The following is an 11,501-nucleotide window of genomic DNA, read 5'->3' as shown; positions in this document are numbered from 1 at the left end:
TAAATATATCTATTTTCAGACACTCGTTTCTACAATAATATCTATATTTTTTTTCAGAAATGTTTTCATCGGAATACCTAGGTTGCACTGCCACTAATGACTATAAGCGATAAGTATTAAGTCCGGTATGCCTGTTTTGACAATCTTATGAACATTTAAATGCAAAACACCACATACACAAATTGAACACCAGAAACAGACTACACACGATTCAAAATAGCTATACAGATAAACGATGGGATGACCGCATTGGAACGGTCAGTGGAAGCATTGTCAATGCACAAATGATATTACATTTGAATAAAAATATATAACGGCATATTGTTGCCTTTCAGTAGGGGACTGTCACATGCAGGTGAAATGACGCTGCCGAGTTACTAAATGACACAAACGTCGACAGTTCACTGAGTTCAGAAAGTTAGAAATGTAATTCACGCTTGAGCCCACAATTAGCCTGACGTATAATTATATATATATGGGTAAATAAAACATGCAAGACCTCCTAAAAAAGCCCTTGAAATAGAATGATTAAGGAATTTGTGCAGGCCTATGCACCTTTTTCGGAGGAGAGGGATGTATCTGTATACTAGTATATATTCTTCTGTACAAAAACCGACTGGCAGTGGTACTAAAGTCATAGGACGAACTATTTTCACCAACAAAGCAAGATTATTTAAAAGCAACTATAACTCAAGATTTCATCTGGATAATAAAAATCAATAGGCAAAAACCAATCACTTTTTGTTATTATCTAGGAATTTTAGAAGTATTAAATTTACCACTAAATTTGAAAAAAGTTGTAATTTTATTGTCAATAATTTAACTATAAATATCATGTTATTCGAGCAGCTGTCCGGATTAAAACTGTTCAGTGCTACCTTTACAAATATTTGTGCAAAAACAACCTGCAACCTCGAAAATTCTTCACATGTTTCCTGAAGTGAATGGCCAAATGGGGAATTTAAACTTCTTTGTGTGTTGTTGAATCTTGCTATAAGTTCTCGTCTTAATCTATCTAATGAATTTTGTAAATTCATGTTTTCGTCTGCGAGATGATCTCCCTTTGTATACTGTTTGATTGTTAAAACAATTGTGTTAAACCGGCTCAACATATTCGAACTAACAAAGGGAATCATACAAGTAGGTAGCTTCTTTTTCGTTATGACAAATGATATATGGGACTAATGAATTTTCAAAAGTGGCTTATTGTATCACAGATTTTGTGGTTACCAGTGTTTTACAATAGTTTATCAACTCTTGACTAATTTATAGGACAATTCGCATAAGTACTGCCATTTAAGTGATTGTTTAAGTGTTTCTTACTGTAATTGTCTTTTAAAGTAACTCTTTATTAATCATATTAAAATCAGTCTTGTCATAAACACATCAGGCCTTCTACGTTTAGAGACATTTATGGAAAAATATTTCTTAGCATGCAACGAGTCCTAGTGAAATGAATTCATCAAAATAATTTTGATGTTTTAATCAACGTTCGGAATAAAATGAGCATTCCGACAACAATGCTTTGTTGTAGCCAGCTTCATACTTTGTCAAAAGTAATTTCGACAAGTTCTTATATAATCAATGATTTATTAAAAACATATTTATAGATGCGACATACAAATTATTAACAATAATGAAAGCAAAACATGTAACATTAAGACAAGCGTTCTCGTGCGAGCAGTCAATAAAATAAATAAATTACATTTTAAAAGAACAAAATCTTCCGTCAGTCAAATAAGACTTGCCGGGGGTCGTCGCCATTTTTTGTAAAAAATAGCTCGTTATTTCTATATCACAAATAAATAAAACACTTAAACGGAATAAATAACATAATAAATATATCACTAAATCTCGAGACAGATGCTGTTTCTCGTCGTGGTTCAAGTAAAGTGCGTAGACGAATAAACTACAACTAATGTTCCAGAAAAAAAGCTAAATTTGAAACATAAATTAAATAAATGAGACAATTGTTTTCAGAAAGAATATTCTTTCCTCGTTTCATTGCAAAATATCTACGAATAATGTTATACCAAACAATATTTGTTTTCAGAAAGAATATTCCTTCCTCGTTTCATTATAAGATATCTACGAATGATGAACTACCAAATACCTATTGTATCTATCCTATCTGACAAAATTACGTATAACACATGTAGACAAAAAGGCTACAAGCGCCTTTGAAGATGTATACACAATGAAAATCCCCGAAATCTGAGATTTGGGACTTTGTTTGGCAAGTATATTTCGCGCACCTGGTGTGTCCTTATATTTTCTTATTCCTGCAATAACATTTGACGTGCACATTATGTTTTTCGATGTCTAGTTTCCATTCAAGACAATGTCATTGAATATGCTTGTTACGTAGATCGGGAAGCCTCTGCCACACCCTTTGCAAAGCTTGCAAGGTATTGTCATTTAGCTTCCCATCACTCGTCGCTAGTCGAACCATTCTCAGACAAGCTATTTAACTGAATCCCTCCTCCCTTCTCTCTCTGCGTCAGTACTTGGGCATTTTGGCAATCTTGCGTAGAATTTGGCACAACATGCTCTGAACTGTATGCGTAGACTTCTGAAAGCGTGTGTATATTTGCCCTATCGCAGTCCGAGTTGGACCCGTCGTCATAAAATAACAATTCAGTGTTTGGGCACTGGGGTTTTGGCACGAAGAAAGTGCGGGCATTTTCAAGGTAACCCATCGATTTTACCGTATATAGGCATTGCCTCATGGTGCAATTTTACTTCGAACTCCGGTGTGTCTAACTTAATAGCCTCTCCATCAGCGTTGATATAAAATTTCTTCTTCAGATGACGTTTGCCGTCAGAATCGAGCGTAGCCGCCGCAGACGACAGTTTTACCCTGTACCTTGTCGTTCTCACTTTTCTCACAAAGTCGAAGTTTAGCTGAAAACAAGAGAAATAGGTTAAAGACTGTTGGAGAGACTTGTTGAGTTCATGTGGAGTTTACTTGCTTGTCTGCCGGCCATATTATTTGGACCACAGAATGCATATAAGGTGCATATCCTTTTAATTTAAGATAAACTTTAGTACGAGTTTATTTAATATTAAAATCGGCTTTGCCTTTGCAATTTGGCCACACTTGAGCAAAAGAGTTATTGTTTGTTTTTCTGTCTAATAAGCGCTTAGCTTTCTCGAAAGGGAAAATAGCACGACAGTATTAAGTAAAATAACAACGGTATGGAGAAAATAATTTTAGTCTGCCCTAATTACCAGTTCGACTAGTTATATAATTACTATTTTTGCCATCAAAGATAATCTCTAAAATAACAAATTATAACTTCTTACTATTTAAATCTCACTTTTTATTAATCCGATTGACCAAAACTCAAGAACAATTAATCTTGGCCATAAAATAAGTATAATAATACTTACAAATCCAGATTTAGCGTTCTGCAGCCTGGACAGCTGTTCTACATGATCAGAGAGGCCACATTTGTCCGTCATCCAAACTGTTAAAGCGTCGTCTGCGAACCTAGGTACGAGCGCCCCTTGTTTTTCGCGTTGTGTGACAACGTAGCTATCAACTCCGTACACGGACCCTTCCATTTGTTTCCAACCTAAGTAATGGGAAAACAACATTTTCGTAAGATTTCTAGTCCATCCCTAAACAATTTAAAATACCATTGTTTTTAAGATCGTCAAGGTTCGGTACACGAACGTTTTAGACCCAAAATATTTGTTTGCTTCTTTGCTTATTTTTTTGTAATTAACCATTGTTTCTTAATCTTAACGCATCAAATTTGCTGAGTATTCTTAAAAGCGAGATTCCGAAGAATCACATTATATTCAACATACCGTTGATTTTCTTCCCAACAGATCCTTCCGGGTTGGAAAAGAGGCGGCTACGTGGGATGTCGCCTATCTGACTAGCCGGTAGTGACTTTTGGCGGGAATATGCACGACGTCTAGGCGGGCTGCTGACAGCCTTGGCGTCTTCAGGTAGATACTCCAGCTTTACATCTACGACTTTCCGTTTTGCTAGTGATTTCATCGGGATCACTGCGAAAAAAGTGAAAGACGGTTTTTAAATATTTCTAGTACTCGTGTTTTACTTGTATTTATGTATTACCCAGAGTACACACACATGGTTTGAAAGTTATTATCATTTTATTTATTGTGAAGCGCCATGAAGAGTACATGTATTTAATAACTATTTATATTTAACATTGAAACGTTGTCTTTATTACATATATATATATATAAACTATAATACTATCTTCAGACGTAATACCGGAGATAATCGATCATGGCTCTAACGCTGTAGTATAGATACACTGTTCCCTATCCAATTTTTAAATTAAGTTTTAAACAGATAAATGGAAATACCAACCACTGTATCTGCAGGGCCCCATCCAGCGGAATTTCTCACAATCGTGCATCATATCGCCGATCAGCCCGAACTCCACGAGCAGACTTGCGTACCGCGTCAACCGCTGTCCCTCGTGCAAGCTCACAACGTTCGACATGTGGTGGTCACCTGAAAGAATAGAAAGATCATCATCATCATCATCATCATCATCATCATCGTCGTCGTCGTCGTCGTTGTCATAATCATCATCATTATGATCATAATCATCATCATCATCATCATCATCATCATCGTCATCAGTCGTCGTCGTCGTCGTCGTCGTCATCATCATCATCATCATCATCATCATCATCATCTCACCACCACCATCATCATCATCATCATCATCATCATCATCATCATCATCATCATCATCACATCGTCATCATCATCAATATTCATCAATCATCAATCGGCGTCGTCGAAGTCGTCATCATCATCATATACAACTCTTGCAAACACTTTGACGTAATTCAATTTAAAACAATTTGATTTCGTCAGTTTTTCCCTACATTCTCGTTTAACCACAACTCGAATTGTAGTTGTTTATTGATGTGACTGCTGGCATGTACGACAATTTTATGAATGATTTGTTGAATGAAGATGTATTTTGAAAGCACGACAATAGATCACTTTTGAATCACATTTTCGAAGAAAGATCTACCATGATCAATGATTTTCTGATTCCTTCTCAGCATCCAAGGTATACACCCTTTCCTAAATATAGATTTTAGCTAAACTTACTGATTAATTACATGTATTTATAGACTTCAAATGACTTGCGGTTTAGAATTGTTTAATTGCATCTTTTTTTTAGTTTAACCCTGTGACTGTAATCATTGTAACACTAATTCGTGACTAAAAAGAAATACCTCTTTGTCTTCAATTTTACCAATACATTTCTCAGGTGTTATTTGCATTCTTGAAAGCCACAAAATATTAACTCAGCATCTTGGTTTCAGCAGCAGTCCAAATATGTACCCACTCAATACGGTGACTTCATATTTTAGATAAACCCAGCTCACAAAGAATGAGCCATGACATTGATCAACCCTATTAGCGGTCTCCAGCCCATTAATTTTGGTTTCATCGTGAGTAGTTTGTGCATCAAGAATGCAGCTACCTGTTACAGGTAAATTTTTGTGGTGAGATTAATACCAGCGAAGTTCCGTTATGTGAGCCTATATGTGAGTAAACTTTCTTTTTTGGAATGTGAGTATGGTTTTGAAGACACTAATCTGAACTCCAGATTTGAATAAGTCGGATTTATAGCGGTTACTTTTACTTGCGCAGTTTGAAAACTATCCGTTTCACTTTTTTGTTATTTACTCCCTTGTTTCAAAATCGTGAATTCTTAACAAAGACATTTGTGCGATTAGACGCTATCTCAGTATTTTACATTAAGCGGAAACATTTCCAATTCGATGTCATTTTTATCTAAATGTATTTCATTTTTTTATCATCTTTAGGTGCGGTTTCGTTAAGATATCAATTATAAATAATTTGATTTTCGTGACTTTCGTGAGTTAGTTAGAATAAATGAGTTTCACTCGTTTGTTTTGATGCAATTTGGCGTTTGATGTCTTTATATAAGTAGTATAATCGATCTTTGGGCGAGAAAGGATGAAAACTACTTAATAACGTGACATGTGCCCTTGATAACGAACACTTACAATCCGAGACTAGACTCGAACTCAGAAAAGCATTTTTATTAATTTTCAAATAATTATCTTTATTCCATTCGTTGTTTCCAAAATATATGTGAATAATGGTACAATTTCAAATACACTGTAGAAGTAATAGTAATAAAATTCAGCAAATTTCATCATCAATACTCAACTCGATTTTTTTACAATGAAATGAAGATTTGCAGTTTGGCCACTGAAGTTTGTATTCGTATTCATTGCCCTTTCGGCTTGTTTCGCGAAAAATCTAAGACGAAATAATATGATTCCGCCTGAAATCCTATTAGCCTGTTAGACAGTAAAGCAGGTAGACAAAAAGTCCTGACTAGGTTTGTTTAGCGTCTTCAGTTATTTTGTGATAGTAAGCCACCTTGTCTCTGCCATCCAATTATACTTCTAAACTATTTGCAAGTTTGACATCAAGATATTAAAATTAAGACTTACCTAGAATGATTTTCAAGGTTGCTGTTTCCACATCCTTTGTACCATGAATGTAGTTCATAAGGTAATTCCCTGAACCTGAATTGTAGCAAATAAAAAATCTTTATGACTTTCATAAGTACATGTGTTTAGATTCTTTAATACTTAAAAATAAAGACGAGCGCGGTAGCTGATGCACCTTCGTTACCAGTTTTGTTCTCCTTTGTTTTTCTTGGCGCGAACTGTTAAATTCACAGTGAATTCAGAGCCGAGAAGTTAAATATCAATAACAAAAACTATCATCAAACTTTCTTACCAGTGGGTATGATTCCAATGGGGATGTTAGAGGGTGTAATGTCGGCGTTGGCATCATCGGCGTCCACCTTTGAGTCCGCTTGGAGCCGACGAAGAAGCCCATTGACACACTCGGAGAACATCCCGTCGCCGCCGATTGAGACGATACTGAAAACAAGCCAACATGAATCCATTTACCAATCGTTTGTATACTAAATATTTTATCTTTTTTGATGAAGTATGTATACAAAGTTCATACAGAACAAACATCCTTCATCACAGCAACTCCTTTAACCATATTACGAGGAAGTACTGACCTTTATGTTCATCAGTACATAATTTTTTTTTTTTTTTTTCTCCTTTTCTTGAATGCTCATCATTAATTATCGTATATTGTCATTAGGAAAACTGAGGTTTTTGTATAAACGGAGTTTGAATGTCATCATCACTTCCGTTGTTGGATGTTATTCGAATCAACCTCGCGCAAAACTGACAAACGCCTCTAATTAAGTAATGATTCTACTTGATACGATTAGCTACTTTGTTACGTGATAATTTAAGCTGAAACAGCCTCCCGGAACTGTTTAATAAAACCACAAGCTAGTTATTACGTTCGTAACATACGTAACGTTGCTGTCCGGCAAAGTGTCATTTAATAACCATGTAAATGATGAACATAGTGTGAAGGTATTTATATATATCTTTTAATAAATATAGAATCTACCTTCCAAAAATGTTCACCATATCTTGTTTATATAGCATTTTTTTAAGACAGTACATAGTATCTTACCCGTGAATTAAACTTAAGTCGTACTTGGCCAACAAATCAATGGGCTGGCCTACTCGTGTCGTTTCTGAAAAAGACAAGTAAAAATTTGAAATGAAAACATTTGTCATGAATGTACATGATTAAAATGATGAGTGTTTTTTATTTCTTTTTTTGCGGTTAGTCCGTTGAGTCGACATTGCTAACTGGTACAGAAAACTGCTGGTGTTCAGAAGGAAATAGGAACAGAGTCATGTTTATAATAGTTGCCTAATTTTGACATTTAAAAGTATCAATGTCAGAAAGTAAACTACAATGAATCCATTAAGGTAAATGTTTTGTTCAAGTGCTGCGTCAAGTCGTACATAATCGCGGTTAAAAAATAATACCTATCACAAAAATGAATCACATTTCATTGTAAACAGCGCTTTAAATTACTTATATTCATACTTCAATATCTAGTATGGCACTGATTATTCTCAGTAAATATCGCTAACACTCTTTTTCAAACTAGAATTACAAATTATAACATTCATTGGTTAACGATGTAATATTCTCGTACCGACAGTTCAAACAAGAATTACAAACAAATAAACTTCATTAATTAACAATGTAATAATCTCGTACAATCAATTCATACAAGAATTACAAACAAAACACTTCATTGATTAACGATGTTATAATCTCGTACCGACTATTTCTGTATATATCCCTGCAAGCTTGAAGAGGGGCCGGACTTTGGTCCGGTAGATCTTCACGCTTTTTCGGTGACCGGACTTTGGGTTGATAAACACCAGCAAGCGTCTGGGACGCGGTAAGTCTGCAAAGAATTAGAAAAATGGTGTTGATAGTTTTTCACACAATGCTTCGGTATATTGGCAATAAGTTTAAAGACCATGACATTGACAATGTTATCGTACAGTTTAATATAAAACATAGCACGCGATAAATTCCTTAAATACTAGGACATAATCAGACTCTTGATGAGGATTTGGCGAGGAAATTTACGAACACTGAATACAATTCAAGAGCAAAATCTAAAAAAAAATGAAATTAAAGACGAGAAAATAGCAATAGAATTCATGCAACTATTTCCTTCTAACGATCTGCCAGATCGTATATTCAACGCAAACATGTGAATACAAGACAATACGAAAATACGGCATGTAGCTTTGCGAAAATTCCACTTATTAATAATTTTTATTTTCGCTCAAATACATGGCATATCGTCGTAGCATATTTTGGCAGAAATCAGCCACTAGAAGTATTTGTGAGATTGAAAAGCGACTATGCACAATTTGCCTCCATACAGCAAAAATGATTTCAAATAACTAACCATTCAGCAAATTCGCAATCTTTTCTTCCAGTGTTTTGCACGTGTGTTCATCGCTTCTGATGTCAAGCTGTTGAACCCGTAGACGCTTGTTGGTGTGTATGGCAACGTGATTGAGACGCACGCACGGGCACTTGTCGCACGTGTATTGCACGGATAGAATGTGTTTCACTTCAATCTCTCCTGCAGAAAAAATAGTCCATAGTTGTAATAACGCAGGCATGCTGAAATAAACTTCATGGACATCTTTTTACATCAAAGTTTTTCTTGGATGAAATTGGAACAACTAAACGTTTAAATAAATAACCTTAATCACCGAACACATGAATAAGATATCAATCGGTATATAAAAATAAAAGTGTTATTTATCAGAGCACTTTTTTATTCAAGAAGTGTTGCAAAAGAACTATGCAAATTGCCTAGTTTTCAAAATTATGTATAAAATCACTTGTAAAAAAATAATTTATATATTGGTACTTTAATAATTATTAAATATTAAACACCATGCATTAAGCATACTTTTGGATGATGCCGATGATTTTACGTGTGAATTTTCTTCTATAACCAGCTTTTCTCCGACTAACTTCACCGAACATTTAGAACCGTTTACAATAGCTTCTGACATTGTCATTTTAAATAAATGCAATGTTCTTTCAAGTTCAAATAGATTATAACCAGTTACTGTATACGGTCGTTTGATAGTATTTTATACTTTCCGATGAACGTTTAAGTTAAATTTAAAAACTCCGATGTCCAATTAGTAAATCTTATGATATACTGAATCAGTCCGAATCAATTTCTTTATTTCATTCAAATATATTTTGTGTATACGATCTATGATCTTATATATACGAAGCGTAGCGAATTTAAAACCTCAGCCATTGAGAAACTACTACATTGTTTAAAGCTCCTCCCCTCTCCGTTCAGGAGGCTTGGTCGTTACTTTAAATAGAGAATTACATTTTCCAGTTTTGTATTTTTAGTCAATGAATGCAGGATTCATTTCAAAAACGTAACATGAATTCATTATCTATTTTAGGTAATTACCCGTTGAAGGTCAGACTGACAAGCCCTCTAGTGCTAATTTCGAAATACCTGTTTAAAGTTTCAATATAACTGCTGAAATAGCAAAAATTAAACCTTTACGGCGGAGTCTTATTTGCTTAATACGAATTTATGGACCGCTTAATTAATGATGTTTCATTTGAACAAAATGGACCTATATCCATGGTCAAGTTATATACTTTATGTTTAACTATTACTTTAGTGGTGAAAGAGAAAAGAACTATACCTACAGCGGTGTTTTTGTCTGTAATAATACGGGAAGAAGTCAATGACCGCTTAAGCATTACTTGTTCAACAGAACAGAACGTATGATTTGCATCTGTACGAAATGCACATGTATGCATTGTATACACTATAAGATAGATAAGTTTAAGCCTTATGTTTTTAAGACGGTTGTGAGGAATTTTATTTCAACTTATGCAAAGTCATTCCCGCTGTTGGCGCGATGTATCGCTTGAGTGTGGTCTTGTGCTGTGGGGAAAATCGGAGTGCCAGGAAAAAACCACCAACAAAACTCACATACGCCCAGAAGTATATTATATATTTACTCATACGTTTAACCACATTGCCATTCAGTTTTGGTGTGCATCCATTATAGTAGCTATTATATGTCAGGTGTTCATGCTTTAACACCCTTCTTTTTGTCACCTGATATTAAATGTACATGCATACCTTGTTTTCCACCGATCAGTGTATCCCGTTTTCAAACTGACCACGCACGAAGTAAAAACGCATCGTTAAGAACCAGGGACCATGCTTCCGTTATTTTACATGTAAGTTATCAGTCAACAATTCCCTTTCAAATAATACCACAATTATACGGGGTCAACTGTCAACAATATTCAACGTTACATCGAATGACACAATTAAATGTACACATTGTACTCTTAAAGAACGCCACGTTTCATTTCATGATTTGTCTGTGAATTTCTTTCACTGCTTATTAGACCCCATCACCATATTTTATTTAATTACACGTTCGCAAACAATGTGCGTTATGCATCCAGACAAGATCACGTTAAAACGCGACTGATCGTTATATGATGCAATTCGATCATCAATCTCACATATTTTTTATATATTTTTTTGCACGCCGTCTTGGACCTTCACCTTGTCCGATCACGTCCGTACCTGGACTGACTGTTGAATCAACCACTGGCCTACTTTATGCTTGCCTTACCTTTTCTTCCTTTTGTTATGCCTGATCTTTGGTCTTGTGGTCCTGATCCTGACCGTTCTACGGAGCGGTATTTACCCTAGTTGACCACACCCATGAGAGCAAAGAAGTTGTACCTTGTGTTTAAATGAATAGCTGTTCAACTATTTTGCCGTTCGGTCTTTAACGCGGCAGGGCACTGCTAGGCTTAAGAGATTTAAGCAAAACCGCTGTGATGGCCATTTTCATAACTTCTCCGTCTCAGCGTAAACAGTCCATTCATAAGATGGATTTAAAGTGATTAATACGCATAGAAGGTTTATTAGTTGTATAGTAAATTCGCTAGTGAATCATGGAGATATCAAAATCATCTCGTAATAAAATTTACCGTAGTTTATCATAAATCATGTAGA

The 11,501-nt window shown here is 35.1% G+C and overlaps 1 protein-coding gene across 1 annotated transcript; it reads right to left on the bottom strand.

Moving 5' to 3' along the window:
* Positions 1–1,683: 1,683 nt before the first annotated feature.
* Positions 1,684–9,644, bottom strand: LOC128215016 (ceramide kinase-like). Its single transcript, XM_052921749.1, has 10 exons — positions 9,387–9,644; positions 8,871–9,050; positions 8,226–8,354; positions 7,559–7,622; positions 6,791–6,936; positions 6,499–6,573; positions 4,352–4,498; positions 3,817–4,020; positions 3,394–3,578; positions 1,684–2,904 (listed from the first exon to the last, which is right to left on the bottom strand). Exons 1-10 carry the CDS (start codon positions 9,496–9,498, stop codon positions 2,686–2,688), a joined length of 1,461 nt encoding a protein of 486 aa, XP_052777709.1. The 5' UTR covers positions 9,499–9,644; the 3' UTR covers positions 1,684–2,685.
* Positions 9,645–11,501: the final 1,857 nt, after the last annotated feature.

The sequence above is a fragment of the Mya arenaria genome, chromosome 13 (assembly GCF_026914265.1).
Source record: "Mya arenaria isolate MELC-2E11 chromosome 13, ASM2691426v1".
Taxonomy (NCBI): domain Eukaryota; kingdom Metazoa; phylum Mollusca; class Bivalvia; order Myida; family Myidae; genus Mya; species Mya arenaria.
The sequence above is the reverse complement of the archived record's forward strand: the minus strand, read 5'-3'. Positions and strand labels throughout refer to the sequence as shown.

Coding starts and splice junctions, on each gene's coding strand:
- LOC128215016 (XM_052921749.1), bottom strand. CDS start 9,498: ATGACAATGTCAGAAGCTATTGTAAACGGTTCTAAATGTTCGGTGAAG. Junction 9,051..9,386: donor ATCATCGGCATCATCCAAAA/GTATGCTTAATG, acceptor TTTTTTCTGCAG/GAGAGATTGAAGTGAAACAC. Junction 2,905..3,393: donor AGAACGCTAAATCTGGATTT/GTAAGTATTATT, acceptor TCTTGTTTTCAG/CTAAACTTCGACTTTGTGAG.